Below are 25,898 nucleotides of genomic sequence, written 5' to 3' on the forward strand. Positions count from 1 at the left end.
GTGCAAAATTCATAAATATCTTCTCATATAAGTTATGCTCGATATTTTGTGACGCATTTCGGCATAGGATATTATTGTAAATAAACACATCTGACTCTCTCACTCACTCGCCACCCCCTCGACATTCCGCAGCGCCGAAGGGGGATGAAGGTGGAAAATCGCAGAGCTATGCGGTAGCAATTTTGCCAATTCCTGGCGCGCATTTTCCGGCTTCTATACGTGAGGGTCATTTGGAAAATACGTGTCCTCAGCCAACGGAATCTATGACTTATTCATACTTCAATTTTTCAAAATCCCTGCCAAGGGATTCCAATATAAGTCAAGCTGAAAGACTATAGAGTGGAAACATGACCTAGGAAACTTTTCTAATACTTTATTTATGATGTGTATAATCTACCCAATCTGCAGTTATTTACTCGCGCCCCAGATATGTCAAGATTTTTATCTACACAGAAATAAATAAACAATAGCATTTTGAACAAAACTTCATCAATTTGGAGAGAAGATAGAAAAATTGGTTAGAATTTAACTGAGAAGAAACCATAAATAGGGACTTTTCGGAAACCAAATGCAAACTTTTGGACATCATTGCTGAACGTAAATTTGTAAATGACACTGAAAAAGTAAAAGATAGAATCTCAAATTTTTTTCATTAACAAATTTCATAACTTTACGATTCCTTTTTGCATGTCAAAAAAAACTCTCTACAGTGCAGAGTCATCAACTTCCCAAACGACCCTTGTATTACATATATTTTTTTATGACTGAGCAGCGACAGATCTTGCTGGGAAAAGCTCCAGCCCCCCTTCTGTCACCATGAGGCCCACAAAAGCTGTGCGTCGAATTTTTCCCAATAGCAATTTTCTCCCTCAAGAGACTTATTTGCTGCCAACACCAAAAAAACATGGTGAATACCAATAAGTATGATGAATTCTATGTAACCCAAAAATGTTGCCATGAGAAGCATTTTCCCTCATATTCGATTATTTTGATTAATAGACAAGTGACGAGGAAGTATTGAACCGAAATGCCTCCTCGTGGAGTGAATAAAAGTCTCCTTCTCTCTCTCGTTGCATAACGCCAACATGAGAGGCCATTTGAATATTTGCTGGAATGAGGAATATTGTGCTATCTGATGCAAGAATTTCTGGCATATTGATTTTCCCTCCAGAGTCTGTGGAAATTCTCAGCAAATATTGTGCTTACTTCCGGAAGCTGACTGTGGATAGTTTCGCATGAGCCTCATTTGAGGGCGCGTGTTAATAATTTCGCTTCCTATCTCTGGGGAAAATCTCCCGAAATGGGAAGTTAAATGTGTGATGATGGAGAGGAATCCTGTGTCTGCACCTAATCCCGACCATGGATAGAAACGGGGAAGCACGGGACGTCGAGGGGGATGAGAGAGGGACATAAAAAAGTCTGGCGTGAGGGAAGCTCTCTCGTGCGCTCCCCTCCTCACGGGGAGGATTTTCCAAACAGAATGGGTGTTTTCACTATCGATCCATTTTCTGGGTGCTCCGCCAATGTCGCCCATTTCACCTTTTCGCGACCCTCAGGGGGTTAAATCATCACGGATCAAGAGTGCTAGGAGGACAATACCATTTGCCAACCACCCACGGTGGTTCCCACGAAGGGCCTACTCACGGAAATTACCTTTTGCGAACTATTTTTGCCACATTCACCGCCAAGTGATCACCTTGAAAATGTCTCACGGAGAGGACAGTCGGCCGTGCGCTGAACCACCCCGGAAATCGTGCACTGCGATGCACAGGAGAGCCTGGCAGACCTGTCGTCCGCGACTATGATATGTTGGGAGCACTCACCACTTCCCGTGACTCTGGGAAAGTGTTCAATTGACTTGGGGCGCACCGTGAATCTGAGGGTGTGTGGCTTGGTTGAGAAAACAATCACCACTGAGCCCGAGGAGACTCTCTCGGTGTCTCAAAAGACATCGGGAAAGCTCCACAAAATGCGAAAAAATTCTACTATTAAGCCACACATTAGGAGGGGTGGAAAGCCATCACGAGAGAGGCACATTCTCTCTGTCTCTCCGAATTTGAGGGGCGGGAAAAGCGTGTGCGCTTTGACGAGCAAAGTCTGCCCCAGGCGAAGGACACGATGGAGAGAAGCGTGAGCCTACCAGAGGCGTTCTCTTAAGGATTTGTGGAGGGAAAGCGACTGAAATGCAGGTACCTGAATTGGATGCCCAGGTGATGCGATGTCACGGCGATGGTCTGACTGATGAGTGATCTCGTGGCTGACACAGCAGATCCCTCACTCTCCAGAACTGCCACATTGATCTGTGACCGTGAAATCTGGCACCTGGCCTCATCCTTCCGTTTCTCCTTGGCATGACTGTCGCTCTTGGATCTGTGCAGCCTATAATTGTCCGGCACTTCGAGGAAATCCGTCCACTTTTCACTATCCATGGCCGGAAACACCACAACTCGCTGGAACGCACAGAAATACACTGAGATTGCCAATGAAACTCTGGGGATATTTCCCTATAGCGCGATTGATTGATTCACGTGAAGGTAGCATATGCATTATTTTCCACCCTCTCCAACCCACACGAACGCCAAATGAGTTCTGTAATTGAGAGTGGCGGCGAGAGCGAGAGAGACGTTAAAAAGGCCATGAGGCCGGGCACAGCAATAAACTCACGATGGTTAATGATTTATTAAATGCGCACAAGAGCGCCATTTAGCCAGGTCTGTCTCCAAACACCTTCATCAAGAGTTTTCCCAAAAATAACAGAGAATCGCCTTTGAGTGCCCGTTCGCGGTGCGATAACCCGAGGGGCTAATCATTGACCAAGTCATTGCCAGAGTTTTATCGCGACGATTCTCTGAGAACACCAACTTTTATTCACAGAAATAAGAAAACATTTCAAAGCAGAATCTAGTCTTCATATTGTCTGGAAAACTACTCGAATATCAATGACTTCTTTGAAGAAGAAAAACCGTAGATAATACTTGTTTGTTACAGGAGAATCATCTATCTCTAATCCATGACAATCGAATATAGCAAATTCATCTTGGGACTTGTCCCAGTGTCCCTTCGTCAACGAGACTTCGAACTTTGATTTCTACAAAACTTCGCAATGTTCCTGTAAAAAGTGATTTTTTTAAATGATTTCTAAGTAAATGCAAAATTCTTGAACAATGAGAAAAACTTACATGACTCGCTGTTTAAATTCCAAGCGAATAAGGAAGCAAACACTCATGTGGACGTAGCGAATAATAAAAGTCCTTTTGATCGCTGCTAGAACATAATCGAATTCGACCAATTCAGCAGGAAAACCCCATCAGTTTCCCAGCACCAGACTGAGCAGCCCTTAGACTCCAAAACATGTCAGTTAATTTTATCAACCTCGCACTCTCGTCAATCAATGGCTCGCGAGAGAGAATTATTGAGCGAGAAAAAGTGATAGCTAGACAGTCTCACTTAAATTAACATAATTAACTTTTATTCTTTCTCTCACACTTCATCTCCACTTATCGGCATTACTATCATTAATTCATCACTCATCGAATCACTAAATGATAAATTAACACTCTAGCTATGATCTTGTTGCTGCTTTTTTGGCACAAATATTGTGATCTTTTGATTATTTACTCTCTTTAGTATTGTTCCGTGTGTGGAAGAAGATTACAAATTAAATTATCTACTTTTTGTTAAAAGCTATTAGACATCATGTAAATGCAATTGTGAGATATTGAGAGAACTTTTATATATACTTTTTTTCACTGAGAAATTATGGAAAAATCGAATCTTCAGAGGTGTTGTCACAAAATCACCCAAAAAATGCGCACAATGAAATGTGTCTGATCCGATTTTCAATACTGTCGCGGCTTCCCAAAACTTCACCAAAGGAATTGTCTCAAAAACACATTCTTATCAGCACATCTCACAGTGCGTTCTCATCAAAATTGACTGCCTATCGAAGTCACGAGTGGGCTTTTAGTGAATCGAAATGCATGTCAAAGTGTTGCTCAACATCTTTCAATTAAATATTTTTCAATTAGCTGAATTGATTTTCCCAGCGGAAAATTTCATTACAATTCTCCTCGCACAGACAAGCTCTATAAATACCCTCTTCGGCATGAGATTTAAAGAGGAAAACATGCTAATCTCAGTGGTTATCTTTTGCTCAAATATTAGGCCACCTCTGTTGATTCTTTGCGATATTTTGTGTGAAAAAACTCTACGATAAAATTGGTAACATTAGTAAATATTTCTCTATGTTCAATTCTTTAGAATTCTGCATATTAGAGCTGAGTATTGTTGTCATTTGCTTAACATAGTCGTATATCTCACATCTGAAACGCCTAAAGTGGGTCTTTCGAGACGCCGTACACACTTTTTTTTTCTTTTGTACTCTTAAAAGAACTATATCATAGAAAACAAGAGAAGGAATAAAATCGCCTAGTTTGAGTTATAAATTAAGAAATTGCAAGAGTGCATCTACGACATTCGCGCGTTCTGTCAACCATCACAGGGGAAGTCTAAGAATAATTGACACCACTTCCGCGTGGCCTCGCTTCGCTGGGCCTCTTTGCGCCGGAGGGTGTCGAGGAACCGATTTTCTCGCCGGGACGCCTTGCTGGCCGGCGGCGAGTGGCAATTGTTCACGCTGCTCGCCATCCCGTCGTGTCCAGTGGCGAAGGAGCCATCGAACAGCCGACAGGACTCCACGATGAACTGCACAACTGATCGCCGGTGCAGCTCGAAGGCCTCCCTCTCGCCAAAAGTCTCCCGCAGCTCCTCAGTCAGCTGCAAATCATATGCGGCCAGGTTGAGGCAGTGCAGAAGGGACTTGAACTGCTTGTTGGCACTCCAGGCGAGGCACGTGGTGGCTGGCGCGTTGGGCAGCAGCACGATCAGCAGCTCGCTGGGTGTCTTGCCCACGGCTACACCTGCGCCTAGGAGGCAGTCGATCAGGTCGCAGAGGGACGCGTAGTCGCTGTTCTCCTCGCTCTCCATCTCGCCCACCTGAAGCAGCTTTCGCAGCACCACCACGCGATGGTGGTACGCGCTGTAGTCGCTGATGTGGCGCCGGATGAACTTCTCTGTCAGGTAGATCTCGAAGTGCAGGAAGCGCGGCTCCTGGTCCAGCACCCAGAGCCTGTGACTCCATGCATGGTAGTTGCTCGAGTTTCTATCCGCACAGCGCTCACAGAGGCTAATCTCGAACGCCAAGTCAATCGATTCTCTACCTGGAAGTCGAATGGAAATTAGAACACGCGCTGGAGACACGAATTTTTCATTGTGATAGCAAACAAACAAAGGAAGAGGGTTTTGCAGTGATTATTAGCTTAAACTTCATTCATGATTATCCATTTGAAAACAAGTTAATTAATTATATTCTTATCGTACCACGCGGGTGGTCAAATTCAACAAAACTGACGAAACTTTGCCACAAGATCAACAATTCGAACAATTCCAATGGATTTCAGTGATAGGAGATTTTGGCGGGAAACCAACACATTTGCCTGGTTTCCCCGAAACCCCTTCAACAGTGTACAGAATTCCCCTGAAAGTCTCCGAGGGCGAGCCTCCCCGGGAAGGGTTGTTCTATTTTCATCCACTGCCACAGCCCGGCCAAGATACTCACTCTCGAAGGAGTACAGCCACCTCCGGTAGGCGAAAGCCTCGCTGGATTTGGGCTTCTTGGAGAGCACAAGGGCTGAAAAGTGAAATTCCGCGTCCGTCTTCAGTTTGCACTGCCTCACGAGGTTCCGTCGCATGTTCCAGAACACAGCCACGTCCGGATTGATAAGGATGGCCACATTGAGGTACTTCACACTCTTCTCACAACTCTTTTCCTTGCTGCTGTGCTTGTGCACGACCAGTCGACTGTCCAGGAGCACTCGATGGCAGTGGTCATAGACGTGCTTCACGCACCACGACTCCAGGCCCAGATTGTGCTCCACATGGATGACCGGGGATTTGTTTTGATTGGAAGGCATCGGAATCACCTCGAACGTCGCCCTGAAATGAGTGCAGAACAGAAGTCAATATTTCTGCTATACCTGAACGCTTTTCTTTCAATCTTCACGACTCAGAGCTTTCTTTGGTATCTCATTGAGAAGGGAGAATCCGAAAAAATCCACTTCTGCGCTTCCCGGCAAGCCGCCAAGGACGCTTTTGCCCGTGGCCTCATTTCCCAGATCTCCACTTCCGGCCGCACTTACAGATTGGGATCTCGGCTGAAGACCTGGTCAATCTCGCCGATGATCCTTTCACAGAGTGGATTGGAGCCACAATCCATTGTTTTTCTCTGATTTTCACGGAAAAACCCACAATTTTCTGCGTGATTCTGACATTTCCCACGTCACTGCGACACCTTGCGTCGGTAATGCAGGTCGCCTCCCCTCCATCGTCGCCCGGTGGTCGTTTTCTCTCTCGCTCAGCTAGCTATACTATCTCCATCATCTCCATAGAGAATGCGTTCGGCCGAGTGCTTCACACCCACACCACAAGAATTTTCCGAATGATGACAATGGATAAAACTCTCTTTTTCACGATATTTACTTATAAAAAGCTTAAAATATATCATTGATGCATCCTATCTGTATATAATTCCATGAAATATAAATATTCCTTTGCAATGAAAATGCTTCTTGGAAGATTCCCGGAGGAAAACTCATATCGTACGCTGCAGTTTCGACTTAGGACAGCAGAGCCTTGATCTCGGGCTTCTCGGCAGCATCCCGGTAGCTAGTGCCGTCCGGAGCGGATCCCTCTTTGCTGGCGCCCTTCTTCAGGAGCGTCTCCACGCAGCTCGTGTGTCCCTCCCAGATGGCCGCCAAGAGGACGGAGATGCCGTGCTTGTCGAGGGCCTGAAAACACACACATTTTAGATTATTCGCCCAACTCCCGGAAGCCCGCCTGGCTGTTCTCACATTCACGTCTGCCCCCTTCGTGATCAAGTACTCCAGCACTTCCGTCTGCCCGTAATCGGCGGCGAAGTGAATTGGCCGGCGGCCATCGATGTCCCTGTTCACCTCCACGCCCTAAAAGAGACACTCGTCAGAGCCACTGATGCATTTCATTGGCGATTTCCGCCTGAGCACACACCTTCTTCTCTATTAGATCTTTCACCTGATCCAAGTCACCGTTTTTCAGGGCCCAAACAAACTCCGACATGTCTCCGCTTTTTCTTCGCTAATCACTGTACTCTCTGCAAAATCTCCTCGCTCAGTCACTGGCAAGTGGTCAGGGGCAGCTGATGGTGGTGAAATACAAGCAATAGCGTGAGTAATTGACAAAATATCGAGCAAAATTATCACAAAATCTACCCGATAGAAGTTTTCAGAAAGCACTGACCCAGCAGAACGCACACAATAATCAAAACTGACAGCCGACTGAACGACTGCGCGTCAGTGGTAGCGTAAGCAGTATTGCGCAAGGGGCACAGCAAAAGCACAAATCGAATTGGAAACTTTCTCATCTTCTCATCCCTAAAATTTTCAAGCATATTCTTATCAGAAGAAATCCTAGTAAGACTTTGCTTTAGATGATACATCAAAAATACACAAGGATATCTTTCCACAAGTCTTTAATTGCAGAATTCAAGGTATAATCAAACTGAATCATATTGACGTGAAAAGAAGAATATTTTCTCAAGCAAGATTCTTCCAAATTTCTATGAAATTCCCCCTGAAAATATTTTGCAAGGAAAACAGATCAACATTCATTGTTTTTCTGGAAAAGTTGTTGTTTATTCTAATCTACATATTCCCTTTTTTAGTCATTATTCCTTCATTCAAATTTTCTTTAAGAAAAAATTGGCCTTTGTATGCGGCATAATGAATAATAAAAATGTTCCTGGAAATTTGTTATGAAAATGCGCAGTGAAATCGGTTGAGATTTGACGAGTCGACCCGACAGCCACCCAATCGGGCCACCCGAGCTTCGTCGAGAAGCTCAGCGCCACGAAAGCTGCGAGCTTTCCATGGAAAATTGTTCAATTGTCATGCATGACAGTGTGAAAATAAAATGGCGTGAATGTTTTCTCTCTGTTATCGGTGTGCTAAAAGTGAAAAATTATGGAAATTCATTGCAAAATCACCCACTAAATACCCGTGAAGTCAGTGATAGGGGTGTACAAGTTGCTAAAAGACACTAAATATAGGTGATTGCGCGCGGCAGATATGTACAATTGGTGACTTTGGTGTTTATGGTGTTGTTGTTGCATACCAGCCATGGCAAATCCGCGAAAATTCAGCGAAAAAATTGCCCTGCTGCAGCAGAAGCAGGCCGAGGAGACAGCTGCTTTCGAGAAGATCATGCGAGAAGTGTCGGACGCCACATCGAAGGTAATGGCGGGCACTGGCCAGCTCTGGCCCCCTTATTGCGACACAATCCGCGGGGGGCACAGAGTCCCAAGCGGTGCCACGGGTCATCGGGGCTCAGGGAAGGTTGTCCGGGAGGCGCGCGAGAGCTCGGCCGCGCGCGCGGGCTGGATTTCGGGCGCTCGCTGCTCAGCTCCACGTCTTCCGAGTCCGGAAGAGATGTGAAGATGAGCTGTGTTTTCATTGGATTTGCATAGGCACACATAATCTCGTGGAGAGCATAGGAAATTTTCTCCCACGGCGCGCGATGAGCTGCCATCGCTTCCGTGTTGATTGTTCGGAGCGCAAATGGCATTTAATTGGGCGGGCGGGAGAGCGAATCTGGCGAACGGGAGACGAAAAATGATTATCCGCAGTCGCTCTCTGGATGGGATCTGAATGGGAGCAACAACATGGATCGTGCGCCTTTATTCCCTGCCGCTCCTGCTCCCAATTCTCTCCATCCGCCGCTCGACAGATTACGGATTTCAATTCATAATCAGCCTCCCCGTTTGGACATAAATACTCAAAATGTATATTGTGTTTTCGATAATTACGCTTTATTTTTCAACAAATACCACCATTCGAGTGTAAACTTACGGGACGGGGTGGGGGGGAGCGCAGACACACATTCACACACATTCTAATGTGTACAAATTAGCTTTTTTCCGCGCGCGCGAGCGAGAGACTGCGAATAGGAAGAATTCTCTCAATCTCATGATTTTCTGTGTATACACACAACAAGAATTTTCTATGCCTTCCCATCACAGATCACCAGAGATTGATAGTGACTGATTCTTTTGCAGTACACCCGAAAAAATTCCTTCACACAAAATTTCGGATGAAAAATTCCATTCGGCAGCCAATAGAGATGCAGAAAATCACTCGCATGTCAGCGCAATAAAGCAATGTGATTGGCTAATGAAATTTCGAAATTCTGAACAAACTTGCTCCTCGCTCGCACAATAAATTTCATTTCACCGCTTTTGCATGGCAACCTTTTGGCTATAATATGCGAGAAGAGAGGTCTGGCGATGGCGGGGCTTTTACGGGGATGTCACTGTACTCCTGTCAGCGACACTCAAGCTTCCCTTTCATGTGCCCAATATGTGAAATATTGCAGTACACTTAACAGGAGACAAAAGTAATACAATTTCCTCTTCGATAAAATATAATGTAGGATGGGGAGAGGATGTATTGAGCCACAGACAATTTTCCAGCTTCGTGTACAGTTCCATCCTTTTCAATTGCAAAACACTGAAATACGAGGAAGACTCCGTGGGTGGCGTTAGCTCACGTTTCTTCGAATTGGCATTCCATCAAGTGGAATTGACTATGTGGGTGGGGGCTAGGAGAGAGGATTCATCTTTATCCTAAAATGTGTCCTTCGCAGAACTTCCTCTCTTCCCCAATTCGCTTAAAATTAGAACACGCAAACAAATTTGTGATATTGCTTTTTCGTGAATTCTTCGAAATTGAATTAATTACCTGGAATGCAAGACATGATCGAGCTGTTGGCCAAATCAAAAATAATAATTCGAACGGCTCAATGGATGTTTAGGAATTTTCTGTTATTGTACAATGATGGAAATATTTATATTTACTTCCTCTCAATTCTTCAGAACACTGTTAGGCTTTAAAGGCGTTTTTTATAGTTGAAAAGCCAATAAATTAAAAAGTCACCGCAATATTTGAACCTCTGGATCTTATGTCACTGTTCTGATTCTGAGGTTTCGTATTAAAGAGACTTGTTTACTTCATGAAATTAGTATGTTGTCAGGGGGGTGGGTTGTAGTCAAACACTCAAATCACTTGAGATTATTGGCCATTTTGGAATCTTGATGATTCCAGCGCTTGTTTTGGACATTGAGTAAATATTGATCTACACAAAAATATCTTCAAGAACTCCGCATGACAAATATTTCGCCGTGAAACGCCATCCCGATGACTAGAATAGAATGGACAACAAATGGAAAAGCAGTTTTTTAGTCAGCGTTCTAGAATAAATGCCTTGTGTCCCAGCGATAACAACGCATGGCGGAATGCGGCATAGATGCTAAAAAGGCGGGAAAAGTCTGTGTGAAAAAAGAGCACGCAGATGAGAGAATCTTCGCGAAATCACTATCAATGTGTGTGCTAATCAATGAAGAGGAAGACCACTTTGGAGTGATCATACTATGTGATCAAAAAAAGAGGCTTTTGAAGAAGTTGTTGAGCTTCTCCCACTTGTCCGCGAGTGTGTCGCTGTTCCAGTATGAAATAATACTTTGAAAAGTTGTTTACATGTGAGAATCCTTGAACTTTGAACATAAATATGTATATATTTATTATTATTCCATCAATTCTACAGTGTTTAACGCCATTGTATCTGTAAAATTGAGAATTAACACACATTTCTTTTTTCGCGCGGCCACTGCGCGATTCAGTTTCAATTGGGTTTTGGGTGCGCGCGATGACGAAGTGGGAAGAGGAGGAGGACACACTGCAGAGAGCGAGAGAGAGAGATGAGTTCAGGAAATGAGAATGAAGATGCGAGGCATTCTGTGAAAGTGAAAATTACTGGAATGGAATTCTAGGCGTGAGAAGGGTGAGATGATGGGAGGCGGCAAATGAAATTGAGAATATGAGGATGAAGTGAGAGGAGGTAATCTAATTGCATTCATACAATTTGTTGTCTTAATTGCCATTTTCATGGGAAAATGACACGATTATACGTTCTATACTACGTAAGTTGGTAGCATATATAGTAAGTTGCATATATCGATCCGATTGTATTGAGCCAGAGCGAGTGTGATGCTGATAATCTCGAGACTCCCCAGAATCTATGCCCATATTTTCTATTATTTCTCATCAATTACAATTGATTTGATTTAACAAGCAAACAATGGGCATCAGCACACACATGGAGATTGTGAAAAAAGCCTAAAATATATTTCTTTATCTAATGTACATGTGGATAGTAATCTGCAGAATTGGCAGCACGAGGCGTGTGTGAGGAGTACTGTACATAATTCACTGTGTAAATTTTTTCACGATTCATTGAAACGGTCAAAGGGGGAAGCACGGAAAGGAAAGAATGACTGTATATGAGAATAAAAAAATTCTATACAATTGTGCGATTGTAGAAACGTTTAGCACAAGCGCAATTTCATAATCTCTCATATTTTACTTACACTACCCGAGAATCGCGGAGGGATATTATTTATTTTACACGTGAACAAATACTTTTCATAATACTTATTTGCAAGTAAATTCTTTCCTCCAGTTTTTGATAAGATTATGCAGTGTGGAACAGAGAGACAAGGCGAGAGAGAGAGAGACAGTGTTTTGCATATTTTCGGCGTGTGATTTTTTTTTCAATGAAATTGAAATATGAAAAATGTCCAAATATTCTCAACGCATGTTGTACTTCCTGTATAACCATTAAGTGTGCTTTTAATTGAATCGTTCTAATTATTACAGCAGTTTGAAAACCAGAATTCCGAGTTGTGTTTGAGGCGAATTCAATTATATCATGACTAATAAAGTAGACTTACTTATAACATGTGTCAATGTGTGTATTTCTTAATTATATCACTGCAATTAGCAACTCTTATTTCAAGTCCATGAGCTTCACTCTGGCTTTTTCACTGAATTGGATGTGGAAAAAAGGCGCGCGCGTCGTGAATATAATAATATTCGTACATCCAGAGCTGTAGAGACGAACAGAAGAGAGTGAGATGTAGAAAATAACAATACAACCTAGGAAGAAGTTAATTCATAGGACATAAAACACAATTTTTACAGCAATAACAATTATATCAAAGTTTTAATCACAAGATGTTTATGAGAATGTGTACCGATTTGATGATAAATTTTTGTAGGTGTCGCGTTCCCTGGCGCCTGGTTTGGGTGCTTTTCGTGGCGGTTCGCTGCCCAATGTTTCTGCACAGAATCAAATGGATTCCGAGCAAAGTGTTATAAAAAGCGAAAAGGTTTTTGTACAATTTTCAATTATAAAGTTTTTTTTCTTGCTCTCATTCTATACTCACAACGTTTCTGTTTATACATATTTTCACCTATGTGTACAACTGTGTAGAGATGAGAATACTTTACGGCATTTTTATTTATTTGATATTTTTCCTTGTCTTGCGAATTATAATTAGCTCAGTGAGGTAGATTATTGTTATGTGCTTTTCACCCAAAAAATTTTCCTGTGTTGCTCACCTCTTTAATTGCCATGTAATGATTTTTCCTAACATTTATTCTCTCTCCCATACAATGTGGTGTCTAAATGTGCTTTTGCCATTTCAATGTGAGAATTTTTCTGGCCAATATCACACGAAGGTGAATAAAAGAGTTATTGTCATCTCATACGGAAAATTTTTACACATTTGTATTGTTGATGTTTACATTTTTATGCGGTGTATTTGTTGCTGTTACAACACATTTACATATGTGAGTATCTGGCTAGCGCTAGTGAGTTGTGCGACCAAGGTTTTAGGAGAAACTGATCCGGAGTTATGGTTAAATTATGTTTCATTTGATAGTCAATCAATAATACATCTTTAACCCTACAAAGGCCTTAAAAAAAGACAGTTTATATTTCATCAATTAATGTAGTTTAAGCTGTGAAAGAATGCATAGTTTTTAAAAATGCATTAGCAATGGGTTATAATGAACACAAAGAAAAGCTCGGGATAAAACTGAATATCATAAACCGCTAAAATAAAGATTTACTGAGCGCTGTAAAATTAAAAAATAATAAATCTTTTTTTTTCAATTCTCCATTTAGTTTGATGATGTTTTACTGATTTATGTGAATATGATGAAGTCTTCGCAAATTAACATTATGATTTTTATAACTCATAATTTCTTTCGCCTGGGCATTTTTCGAGTCAATACATTGATTAGGGTTAAACCGCAATATCTAACCCGGAAACCGAAATCAATAAAGGTCGTTCCGAAAATCAAAAGACTTATCGCAAAACCTTCAGTGTCGGGTTTTCGTGTAAAGCAACAATTGTTCACTTTTTGGCGGGGAGCAAAATGCCTGCGAGAAGTTTACATGATTGCCTGCCTCTCGAAGAGCTCGCGCGTGGCTGATGGGTGTGAGTTGGACCGATAGGGGGGAGGGGATAAGCGAGAAAAAAGTGCCCTATTGAGACAAGTTTCTTTTGGAGTTATTGATAAAATTTACTGCTGTGCTTCGATGATAAAAATTAATGGATTATGTTGTTTCGAGATAATTCCATGTGTATTTTTCTCCGACACACAGCCACACACTTCAGTGACACTTCCTTCTAAATACAATGTTCGCTGATAGTCACTCTTTTTTGCGCCATGGCGGGAGCGGGGGGCGCTCTATCGATGATAACTGGCTATGTTGATACTTGGGATATACGGAGTCACACGAATTTCCAAGCCCCCTCATATCGGACCGCTTTTTTATGATTGAGAGTGGCTTTTGAAACATTGGCTCATCGTAAATAAAATTATTGACTAATTTTTCGTGTTATGACAATTTGTCGGCTGTGCGGCTGGCGGGGGGGAATGATTAAGCATTAAGAGATTCTCGCTGGCAAAGTGGTGCGAATTGAAATGTCTGGCTGGGTACATAATGTGGGAACAGGTTAATGGTATAATCGAAGTGATATCAATTACAAAAAATTATCTATTTTTGATTCTCTCTCTTCCTCCTGAATTATCGATTTTTCAATTGCCCGGACGGAGGAGAAATCCTGAGCACGCTCCACAAACTCTCTGCGTTGGGGCGCGAGTGGAAATGCATATGAATGAAAGCGGAGAGATTGCGTGGAAATTTTAACTAATTCTCTCTGTCTCGTGGGTGCTTTTTTTGTGTGTGGAACAAAGAGCCTTAAATAAGACACGACATGGTTTAAATATAGTTTGTCTTAGTTGTATCGGTTTTTTTCTGTTGTCTCCTTTCAATAATTTTTGCCTATATTCTCTGGGAATTTATGTATGAGAGAATTTTCCTTTGAAGAAAATATTGGAAAGTTAACTTTTCACATGGGGGCCAAAAAAACACCATTAATACTTTTTCCGTGGTATTTGACTCACATTTGGGGATTTCACACATAATGGCCTGGTTGGTTATGTATTGTTTGTGGAATGGGGGGAGAAAATGTTTTACTTTAGGCATGTTGTCTTTTTTTTCGTGTTTGACTGAAAACTGATTTTCCGCTGGTGTATGTGTATTTTGGTGTAAAATTGACTGTTTCTTACTTACCAGAATTTGTGGCTATAATTAGGCGGAAGTACAATGATGTAGAGCAACTATATTTTGAGATAATATGCGCATGCTGCACTGCACACAGTCCATCTCTTCCACCGCACACACAGTCTCGTCTTTTTTCCAAAACACACAGCTCTCAGATCCATCATCTTCTCTCCCCCACCGAACTGAAGAGATGTTGATACAAGTTTATTCTGAATTGATGTTGTATATACGTATGATTTTTGGGTTATTTGAAAAATGAAAGAGAATAGAAGGAGAGATCTAAATATTTCATGTCTCCCCATTGAGTTGTGCCTTTGCCATATAGTGTGTTCGTCACTTTGATGATGATTTCTCACTATTGTTTTAAAATAGAGTTGGTTGCCGCTGCAATATGTATTTTCCTTTCTATCCCCCGTACAGACAACACAAATGGCAATATTGATAGTGCAAATTTGCTCTCATTAATAAATCGTGAATTGATTTGATGCTCACCATTTTTGATTATTAGAAGAATTTTCAGTGTTCATACTATTATTATTATTATTTCTCTCTCTTATCAGTGTGTAAATAGATTTTTTTTGGATAGATACGTATATTTTCTCAGTGAAAATTTCATTGAAAGTTCATTGAGTCAATAGGAGGGGATGGTGCAAAATTAATATTGATTTATCTCTTTTTCTCTCTGTTTAAAGCCGGATGAAGCGACGTTGGCACAATTTGGATTGGGGATGAATCACGCAACAATGATGGACGGTACTAATTTCAAGGGTGGTGGAAATGCTAGTGGAAGTCCAGGAGGAGGTGGAACAGGTGCGAGTAGTAACAATAATTCTACCTGTGCTTCATCGAATCAAGCCACCCATCATGTTTCCAGAGGTCAGTAAGATATTTTGCAATGTCATGCCCAAAAATTCACCACACAAGAGATATGCTCGAGTGCATGCATGGCTAATGAGTGTGTTTTTTTCTGTATTTATCTTCCATCAGTGCGAAATGTGGGCGTTGGACCGATGAGAAGACCGGCTGACCGGAAGATTGACACATCGCCTTATAGTAACAATATTGCATATCTTAGTCCACCCAGTGATTCCAGTTGGCGACGAACTAGTTCCGATTCAGCGATACATCAAAGCTTGACACAGGCACAAGTGAGTTTTGGTGCGAGAAGAGAGGAAATTAGCAGAATGATCAATGGCAATTTGCAGGATCATCCGTACCATCACCAGTATGCGTCGCATTCGCCACTGTCACTGAGTCCAACGGCGCAGAAGAAGCTTACCAATATACACCACATTGACTCGAAGATATTCAACAGTCAGCAGAATAGCTTTGGACTGGGATCATCAGACGGTCGGCCGAGATCATCTTGTGGTCGCTTGCCAGGAATAAAGTATGTTTGAGATGCTATTACATTGCCTCAAATCTAACTAGGTTTTAATGAGTTGAGATATAATTTGCTCATTGTTTAATTCTTTAGTGAAAACAGTATGACAATTATCTCTTTGTGAAATCTCAAGCTTATCTTACATGTGAAGATGTGTTAAGTACTTGGAAAAATAGAAATTGCGCGTATGATTTTACAAAGATATTTACCTTTTTTTTATATATTTTATAAGCAAACAAGCAATGCTTATTAAATACTGTTGGATTTAACGATTAATTGATATGACTCTTTTATTTGCAGTATTCACCCCAGCGCTCATGATAACTCGATACAAATACCAATAGGAAATAATACAGGATCTCTACCGGACTTGACATCTGTACATTTTCCATCGCCTCTGCACACGCCAATTGATCAAGAGCATGATCACTCGAGCAGTCCGTACAGTTCGGTGAGCATCTCAAATTATGATTCGGCTCGTAAAATCTCGTGGTCTTATTTCCTCTTGCGTGTCTCCTTTGAAAACAGAGTCCCGTGACGGCGTCCCCAACAACGTTATCTCCGACATCTATGCCAGTCAGACACCCGGGTGCCAGATTTCACTATTCACCGACGAATTCACCGGGTGATACGACCACCTTCAGTCCGACACATTCACAACAAAACGCTAGTCAGGTTTGTGTATAGTAATTGTTCTATCCACCAAATTCTCACGATTCCTTTTACTAGTAACAACAACAGTATATATCTTCAAATTACTTATCCATTGGCTATAACATAGCGAGTTAATTTCATTTGCGTGATTACCGACTTTTTTTCTTATGCCCACCCACTTTTCCACCTCCCTAAAAATGTGTATATATTATCTAATTTGCACCAAATAATTGTTACTCATTTCCTCTCTCTCCAGGTAAAATGGAGTGCAATATTTTTTTGTCGCAAATTGTGGCTATTTTATTTATGATTTTTATTAATTCCTTTTGAGTTTTTTTTTTACTGCCTGCTGAATGTTTCGTTTGTTATTTTATTTGTTACAGCAATTTTTATCTGTTCCTGGTAGCAATAGTTATCTGCACATGAATAAGGTATTGAGTTATTTTATTTTTATTTTTATTTATCCTCGAAAGAAAAAAAAATGCACACACAACTAACATTGTAAAATGTATCTTTTTTTTGTCAAAATTTACTCCCCTTTTTAATCGCATTGCTTGGTAGTTTTTTTTTATTACACTGTGCACGAAAACGAGATGAGTTGACGGGGGAGGTTGTGATGATTGTCTGATTGTGTCTAATTGTCGGCCGACGGGAATGGTTTTATTCTTGCAGGGACTGACGCTAGAGAACTCCTTCCAGCCGTCTCAGGGCGGTCCGCCGGTGTCGCAGCAGCAATCGCAACAGTCTCCGCAGCAGACCTTTATCAATTGCCATCCGCCACATCAGTACCCGCAGCAGCAGTCGCCGCAACCGCAGGTGCAGCAGTCGCAGACGCCGACGCCACAGCAGAACCAGACGCCGCAGGGTTCACTGGTCAGTAGTACATTACATGGCTCTCATGGAAACTTAAGTAATATAGGATCGGTGAGTGTGAGAGTATCGCACAGAGTGCCAAGCACAAGTGCTAACGAAAGCTTCACTCGGCAGATTCAGCAATCGAATCTCTCGGGATACCGGAGTCCACAATGTAGGCCGAGTCCAGGCTCTAGTCCAAATCTCATTGGATCCCTCAATAGTGGTGATTCCAATCCGAGTGCACCATGCAGTCCGGCACCGTCCACAATGAGCAACAATGGGTGAGCGAAATTGCAAATTTATTCAGCACGGGGGAAAAAATGTTGCGAAACTGGATTCTCAAGATCTTCTGAATGTGAAATATATCAGTGTGTATATATTTTAAATATTCCCCGCGACATTAGAATGTTGGGAGTGTTTTCACAGTTCACTTTATGACTGCTTTAATTTTGCGTCTGATAAGAGCGCGCGAGAGAGAGAGAGAGAAGCCCATTAAATCAATGAACTCTCCTCAAAAGCTGATATGCTTTCATGCAGAAATTTTCCTGAAAGCCATAAAGAATGCATAAAACGCTAGATTTCTGCCAAAAATCAACGCATGTGGATGTTGATAATGAATAAATAATAATGTTCCCTCTTAATCGGTCTTATTAAGTGTCTCTCGAAGCACGAAGAGACACACGTACGGAATGAGAGACATTACCTTGTAATTTAATATTTCAACAGATAGAATTCATAAGACCAATTACATGTTTTATTAAATTCTGGGCACATTGTAGTTTTTGCTGTTGAAATGAGAACGGAGAAGAGCACGTCAGGGAGATAAAGTAGTGCTTTTTACTCTTAGATTTTATCCATTAATTAAATTGTTTATTTTACTCTTTTTCCACCCTTTCCCACTCTGGCCGAGCAGACAAGGATATGAACCGTATAACCATACGAGTGATATATATTACGTTAATCAGCAGAATATCCAGCAGCATTTTGAAGCATTTTCACTGGTGAGTTGAAAAACATCTCTTAGACACACACTCTCTATGCCTTTTTGCTCGGATGCCATTCTTTGTGTGTGTGTCAGAGCAAAGAGGATGGATAGCGTTATTAGAAATATTGATTTTTATCAAAATTTTGGAGGTTTCACGATTTATTTTTCCATATATTTCCGCTTCATTGTCTAATAAACTCTGACTATTAAAAAGGGGGTGGTAAGTTAAATAATTATCATAAACTGTGAATCGTAAGACAAGTATAAAGTTAGATTTAAAGAACCGTATTTATATGCATATATAGCTAAAGAAGACATTACAATAGATGATAAAAATATTGAGAAAATGCATTTTTTGTGGTAATGTGTGTAAATAATAATAATAATAATAATAATTTATATGGCACCCAAAGTGTAAAATGACAATTTTATGTCACTCTTTTTCTTATCATTTTTTCAATGTGCGAGCAAGACGTGCGAGAAACATTAACTGGACAAATCATTGAGCATTATATTTTCTTGTAAATGTTACCTTATACATAATTATAAATATATATATATATTGAAGTCGAAAGAGGCGAGAAGAAGTGGCAAAAAATCACATTTTCAAGAGCGCCCAAAGTTATTTTCCATTGAGATTTCATTTACCCTCAGCAAGAATTTGGTAGAAATCTTTTTTTTCTGTTCCTTTTTTTTCTCCACTGTGAGTGTTAAATCAACTGTGAATCAGTGTAAAATTTGCAATGTCCCATGAGAAGTTATGTTTCATTTGTCAGATATTCATTCTTTTTTCTTTCCCCATTTTCATTGATTTAAATATGGGAGAGATATTGAATTAACATTTCTGGGAAAATTGTATATGGTTTCTTTTTTTTAGATGTGCGTAATATTATCTATGAAAAATGCGGGGGTGGTTCTGAGGGAGATGGGATTTCACATTCAGCTCGTCTCTGTGATTGAGCAGAAGAGTCAAAATGTCACGGAAACGGGAAATTAACTGAAGAAAATCAGAAAAATGATGTGTGATCTTAAAATCAAGTTTCCTTTCAAAACTACTATTTTATTGATGGCTATTATTCTGATGTTAAAGCGCTTAATTTTTGTAAAAATTTGAACACATTTCGAGTTGATCGCTGAAATCCCAGCTCCGCATAAGCTAAGCTAAGCAGATGCTCATCTACTTGTTCTTATTCTCGGGAATACTTGATAGACGTAGCATTTTCAATTAGACGTTCTGGAGGTGGGGAAGTGTATTTGGGGAGCTTTTTGACATCCAATACAGTGTATATATTGTATGAATGTATAGATTTCTTTTTGGTGGAAAATGAAGTTTTCTTAGACAGTGTGAAATCAGAGTGTAACCTTTCTGACAATCAAAGATCCTTTGAAGGGCTGCGAGGGGGGGAGGATTTGGATTGGGAGTCGAGGGGTTGCCGGAAAATTAGGATGAAGGCTATGCCTAAAAATATCTTTCTATAAAGATATGGATATTTTCATAAACGGCCCTTTATCGAGTGCTTGCGGAGGAGGAGAATAAAAAAAAAACGAGAAGAAGTTGAATCTCTGTGTAGTAAATCATGAGGGTAGAATTTCAACTTGATTTTCCATTGGTTTTCTTTTTGTATATCATGGAGTTATATTAATTTTTGTGTATTGGAGAGAGAGAGAGAGAGAGAGAGAAAGAGAGCGAGAGCGAGAGAGTGAAAGATGAGATTTAACCCTGGACGATATTAGTGAAAATGTAATATTTGTCTATTTCTCTTTTGCTGCCACACTTTTATGTATCGTCACATACGGCCAAAAGGACTGGGCTACCCTTGTACAAAGTTTAGTCGAAACTGGTTGTACGTGGACAGCTCAAGTGCAGGTGGTTATAAATTTGCAAAAAAAAGAACAATAAGAAACATTAAAAATATCAAAGCAAAATCGTGAATGCAAGACTTCTTATGCGTTGAAAAAAAATTGAAATTTTTCCAATTGTGCGATTTTCTTCTAATTCCATAAGTTTCATATTTGCTCTTTATACATATATATTCTTCTTGATTTCTTTCGTATGTGAGACTTTTGTAAATACAACAACTCAAGAAGAACTTGACTATATTTACAAGTTTTTGAGATTCTCTACAGTTTGACTTGAGATATAAATTGATGATGTGTTGAAAGTTGATGAGTTTACTTGTGTAATTATTTCTGCATTGGAATCGCAATCTGTTTATAAATATTATTATTATTATTTTAATTATGGTGTTATGCTTTTTCTCATGTAAAATTATATCCTTAGGTGTTTTTTTTCTGAATAAGAATTAAGACCACACAAACACTTTTCATTCATTTTAATTGAAGGTTAATCTGCTATTCTATTTTAGTTTTCCTTCTTTTGTTTTGTGCTCTCTTCATCTTACTTGCAAATTTCACTACAATCACAATATGAAATATTATAGTATATTTTTATTACAATCTCTATCGATGAGCCTGTGAGAAGAAGTATAAATTGTTGAATGGTTTTTCCCTCTTTCTTTACTCATTTACTTCCTCGTTCTTTCAATCCCTTGTTGATGTTTCGTCTTTTTTTTCTTTCTTGTCAAGAATTTCAATCACAATTGATTTCTTTTTCTGGTAGAGAAAAGAATCACAAATGAGGTGAAATCATTGGAAATTGTTGATGTTCATTCTTTTCCCTGTTTTTTCTTCTTTCTCACTCTCCTTGCAGGTTGACAATTCGGTGGCAGAATTTGTGCCGCACTCACCCAATCAACAAACTTTCAATCAAGTAAGTTCACGTGAATTAGATTACAAAACCCTCAATATAAAAAAAGGGTGAGCAAGAAGAGTGAGACACGATTGAGAAATTGATATCGATTGAAATGCCAATTGTGTAATAACTGGTATACATGACTCTTTTTTCATCTCTCTTTCTGCCACAAATTGTAGTTTGATGACTCGACATTTACACACTTCAATGCGACAAATTTGGGCTCACTGAATCAGCAGCAACAGTCATCGAGTTTGTCAAGTTTAAGTTCAAGTTTACCGAACAACGCTAGCATAGCAACATCAATGAATTCAAATTCAAACATGAGCCCGGGCATGAGCCCTTCCTCGCCACAGCAACAACATCCGCAAGCGGGCCAGTCTCAGCAGCAAGCAACAAGTCTCCAAACACCAAATACCCCAACAAGTATTCCGGAAATTGTTTTTACAGGTGAGCGGGTGTCAATTCTATGGTGTTTGCGGGCGAAAAGCCCGAAGAATCATGTAATGGTAAAGTGCATTGAGAGTCTCATCAGCTTCGCCAGTCGTGCGATTTATAAGCTAATCCATGCCTCTTTCTCCCCTCTTTATCTTGTGTAGACTTTTCGTCAGCAAGTTCAGAGTTTACAAAGGGTGAGTACGAAGGTATCATTGACTTTTATTGAAATTTGATATTTGTGTATTTTTCCACCTCTAAATTTACAGTAGAAGTCTAATTCAATTTATACACTTTCGTCTTGCAATATTTTCAAACACATTCTTTTATGGTGTTTTAGGTTTTCTTTTCTTTTTTTCAAATTGTAAAAAAATCACTTTTTGGTTTCTAATTAATGCAATAGATTTTGTTTTACACTGAGAAAATTTTATGGTAATGGTGAATGAAATAGCAATAATTGTATTACAGAAATTGTCTCGAAATTCTTCATCTAAGAAAACTAAACAGCGAAATTTAACCTATATAGAAAATTTGACAGAATTTTAAATTTTGAAAAACATTGAGAGTTTGTGAATTTCTAGCAAATTATTGCCATACATTTTTCTCGGTGTACAATTTTAATCATAGTTTCTTACTCTTTATTTATTGATTAAGTAGAAAGCTAAAGGAAGTAATATGACTTTCCACAAGAAATAGGTCTTCTGGAGAGATATCTGTACAATTAAGTGTGTCTCTTAATGGATGATGATGGAATGCAGGAAGTTCCGGATGCAAACATTTTCTCATTTAATTAACAATTTTATTTTTGGTAATAATTATTTTAATTTTCTTTTCTTTATTTAATATATTTATTACTGTCTATACGAATTTTCTCTATAATAATAGTAAAGAATAGTCACTCTTTGCCATGAATGGAGAAGAAATGCTGCAGAATTGTCATTGTGCATGGGAAACACTACCGTGCGGGATGGCATTCGCTTGAGCATATATTTTAGAGTTCTCTTTTCCTCTTTCTCTTCTTCTCTTTGCTAAAACAAAAATGAGATATATAATATTTTGGCTGTGTGACAAGTTTTTTCGCTAATAAGTTTCTCCCTCTCTCTCTGTTTCTCCTCCATATTTTCAAGACTTATTCGGTGACCCGCTGATGCCACTGGAATTGGAATTGGGGCCAATTGACGTTGCTGGCTTTCAAATGCTCACAAATCCTAGTTCAACAATCATCGGTGATCCAACGGAGGAAGACAACTTTAGGACGTCAGATTTGCACTAAAATGTGCGGACACAAGAGTGGAGACAAGCAGAAGAGGAAGGAGATGAGAATTCGGTGAAGTGATAAACGCGAGGTGAATGAGGAGTAATTTCTCAAAATGTAAAACATTGAATAGTTATTTTGTTCCTTAGTTTTTAAATGAGTATGAAATATCTTTAGTAGGACAAATGATGAATTATTTTCTAAGGCAAAGACATTTGAGAAAGAGAGATGTGAGAAAGTTTATCTTAATTGTTACTGATAAGTCTTATATGTGCAATTTCTTAAAGAGCTAAAAACTAAAAAAAAAGGTTAAATTTATATTCTTCTTTGGTTGTTATAGGTTTCTTAACTGTGTATATTTGATAAGAGACGAGAGATAAAAAATAGTATAACTATTTTTTGTACTAAGTATAAAACAATTAAGTAGTTTTTAACATATCTCGGTTAATTACTTAAGTTTCTTAGATTTACAAACCCACTTCATTAAAGGAGGATAATAATACAAGTTTTATTGCTAAATGATGATGATGATAATGTTGAAACAACAGAAAGAAGTGTTTTCTGAGTAAATATGAAAAAATAACAGAAAATAGTTTGGTTTTCCCCCGAAAAAAAATCAAATTTTTTCTCACAATATTATCTTTTTGGAATTTGAATTAATCAGTGCCATATCAAAGGATATTTGTCAGTGTTTTTTGAATTACAAACCCCCATTTAAAATGCACATTTGGAGAAGGAAAAAAAATGAAATAAATACAATTAAAGATAAAATCTTGATGCACCCATCCATTAAATGTTATATAAACATAAATAAAGGTCTTTTTAATATCTTGTCGTGTGAAAAAAACCATACTCTTTAAATCATACTTCCAACAAAGAACATAACAATTGACAAATTGATAAAGATGTTGCCCTCCTCAGAAATAACTGAACGATGTGTGTAATAAATAATTCTTACTGTTCGCAAGACAAATCTAATCGATCTCCAAACTTTCGCTCCCAACACTTTAAGAGAGAAAAAACATAAGAAATGTGAAAGATTAAGAATTTCCGTATGATTTCCTTTTATGACGGCATGTAATTGTGAAGAGTTTGAACTTTGAGACGTTTCTTTTCTGAGTTTTTTTCGTGAAAAAAAAACAAATAATGGGTAATAAAGAAAAATTGTGAAATCTTTGTAATCATTGTAATGTGCGACCAATTTAAAGACTGAATTTAATGAAATTCGAGAAATTTTCAGCTAAAGTACATTTTGTAAAGTTCATTCGTAGTGGCTTTAATCATCGCGACGTTCTACTTCACGGCAGTGTGAGATTATCTAGGGAGGAAGAGAGCAACTCGTCTTCACAATTACATCTGATATTATTCCCTTTTATCACTGTTTTTTTGCCACTCTGATTAGCTCACGAATGTCTTTTTATCTGTACAGTGACATGAAATATCCATTATTCGGTTTACTCTATCGATGCATGTCCCGCTGACAGAGTGCGGCAGAGCGAAGGTGGCCGAAGAATTGGTTCTTCAACACCTTTTCGCTGACTTTCTGCGATGTCAGTTTGAAAATTCTTCAGCATCGGCGTCACTTTCTCTGCCACAGTCTGAAATTTTGAACTTTTACACTTATTTTACATGCACATTGCTGTTATCTACATAAATGTTTCTCATTCTGTTGTTCAGATGACATACAAGAGCTATTTTTAACGTCATATTCAAAGAAAAAGTTTTAAACATTTTACCAAAATTATAAAGAATTGTTAGTGTATATTTACAAATATAAATGAAAAGTTATGGGAAAGAGAGTCTATATTTCACCAGATATAATATAGATATATTGTTCGGAATGTGCGCTGCCCGGAAAATGAAAGAGTTAAAAAAAAAATATAGCGAAAATAAGAAAAAAAAACTTGATAAATTAAGACCCCTACTCTCTACAGAAAAATACTATGCATGTGAATAAACATACTGAAGAGTCGATCATTCGTAAAATGGTTTAAGAAAGTCTTTAAGAGTAAAAGATTCTCTACAGCGCAGTGTAACATTTTTGTCTCCAGTAGAGGAAGAAATTAAGCAAGAGTCATTCACATGAGGAGTACTTTTTTCAGAATACCTTTCTTCAATCGACACTTTTAATTTAGGTAATTGGAAACATTTTTGAAGACAAAGGGAATATGGAAAATTGAGAAAATGTATAAAAAAAAATATTCTTATATTTAGTGCATTCGCAATTCGGCCAAAATGACATATATTTACATGATGGAGGAGAAAACATGAGGAATACTTAAGCGAGGAAAAAGAACTTTATAATGTATTGAGAAAAATACCACTGATTTATATTAAATTGTACATTTAATACGTTTTTTATAAAATCAATTACTTAGTGTATTGTACATGTAAAGAATGAAACATATACCCATTATACATTGAGAAGAGAGCGTCAAAAACATGTATAGAAGAGAAATTCTTTATGCAAACCATCGCCTTTTCAGTTTAACCAAGAGCATTGACAAAAGTCACACGGGTTTATTTTTCCGCCGCAGTTTATTTCCTTTTCACACACGGAAAATAACACACAAACAACACGAAAAAAAGAAGCACAAGAAATTAGCCAGAATGGAGTCAATTAAAAAAAGAAACGTAGCTAAATTAAAATCTGACGAAATAGAAAAATTTTATTTATTCGTTTCGAAAAAAGAATCCCTCGAAAATCCCCTTTTTATACTTGAAAAAAAAAGAGAAGAAGAAATGAAATTAATTCGAATATAGATAATTTTTAAAAGAACATTTTAAGAAAAAATGGTAGATATTTTTGAAAGTCCCTACTTGGAAATTATTGACTTTTTCAAATAAAAATTTTTTTCTTTTAGAATACGTGCGCACAAATTGCTTTTTCATGAATTACCATGAGTAAAAATGAAAGGAGAAGGAAAAGAAAAAAAACACAAGTGAATGAAAAGATTTTATGAACATTAAAATGAAGTGTTGATGAAAATATTAAATTTTACTTATATATAAATCT

General features: G+C 38.9%; 3 protein-coding genes across 11 annotated transcripts; 1 reads left to right on the forward strand and 2 right to left on the reverse strand.

The window, feature by feature from the left end:
* Nucleotides 1–3,448: 3,448 nt before the first annotated feature.
* On the reverse strand, nt 3,449–6,450 carry LOC132263721 (protein prenyltransferase alpha subunit repeat-containing protein 1). The gene is made up of 3 exons (XM_059763659.1): nt 6,198–6,450; nt 5,618–5,994; nt 3,449–5,219 (listed from the first exon to the last, which is right to left on the reverse strand). Exons 1-3 carry the CDS (start codon nt 6,272–6,274, stop codon nt 4,489–4,491), a joined length of 1,185 nt encoding a protein of 394 aa, XP_059619642.1. The 5' UTR covers nt 6,275–6,450; the 3' UTR covers nt 3,449–4,488.
* A 132-nt stretch (nt 6,451–6,582) lies between these two features.
* Nucleotides 6,583–7,373, reverse strand: LOC132264616 (myotrophin). Of its 2 annotated transcripts, XM_059764869.1 has the most exons (4): nt 7,305–7,373; nt 7,084–7,231; nt 6,909–7,019; nt 6,583–6,845 (listed from the first exon to the last, which is right to left on the reverse strand). In XM_059764869.1, the coding sequence occupies exons 2-4, from the start codon at nt 7,150–7,152 to the stop codon at nt 6,675–6,677; spliced, it is 351 nt and encodes a 116-aa protein (XP_059620852.1). In that variant the 5' UTR covers nt 7,153–7,231; nt 7,305–7,373; the 3' UTR covers nt 6,583–6,674. The 2 variants fall into 2 exon arrangements, with proteins under 2 accessions (XP_059620852.1, XP_059620851.1); XM_059764868.1 differs by having other exon boundaries at nt 7,084–7,354.
* Nucleotides 7,374–7,995: 622 nt separating this feature from the next.
* Nucleotides 7,996–25,819, forward strand: LOC132263635 (CREB-regulated transcription coactivator 1-like). 8 transcript variants are annotated; one of them, XR_009468507.1, is made up of 16 exons: nt 7,996–8,324; nt 15,255–15,438; nt 15,550–15,710; nt 15,768–15,952; nt 16,247–16,397; nt 16,475–16,621; nt 16,984–17,031; nt 17,273–17,524; nt 17,588–17,736; nt 18,369–18,456; nt 20,245–20,307; nt 21,151–21,210; nt 21,372–21,642; nt 21,792–21,836; nt 22,318–22,435; nt 22,755–22,868. XR_009468507.1 is itself a non-coding variant. In XM_059763484.1 (15 exons), the coding sequence occupies exons 1-15, from the start codon at nt 8,211–8,213 to the stop codon at nt 22,898–22,900; spliced, it is 2,064 nt and encodes a 687-aa protein (XP_059619467.1). In that variant the 5' UTR covers nt 7,996–8,210; the 3' UTR covers nt 22,901–25,819. The 8 variants fall into 8 exon arrangements, 4 of the variants coding, with proteins under 4 accessions (XP_059619467.1, XP_059619478.1, XP_059619500.1 ...); XR_009468508.1 differs by having other exon boundaries at nt 22,324–22,435; XR_009468509.1 differs by having other exon boundaries at nt 21,792–21,824.
* The last annotated feature ends 79 nt before the right edge of the window (nt 25,820–25,898 follow it).

Source organism: Phlebotomus argentipes, unplaced genomic scaffold, assembly GCF_947086385.1.
Source record: "Phlebotomus argentipes unplaced genomic scaffold, Phlebotomus argentipes genome assembly contig_2, whole genome shotgun sequence".
NCBI lineage: Eukaryota > Metazoa > Arthropoda > Insecta > Diptera > Psychodidae > Phlebotomus > Phlebotomus argentipes.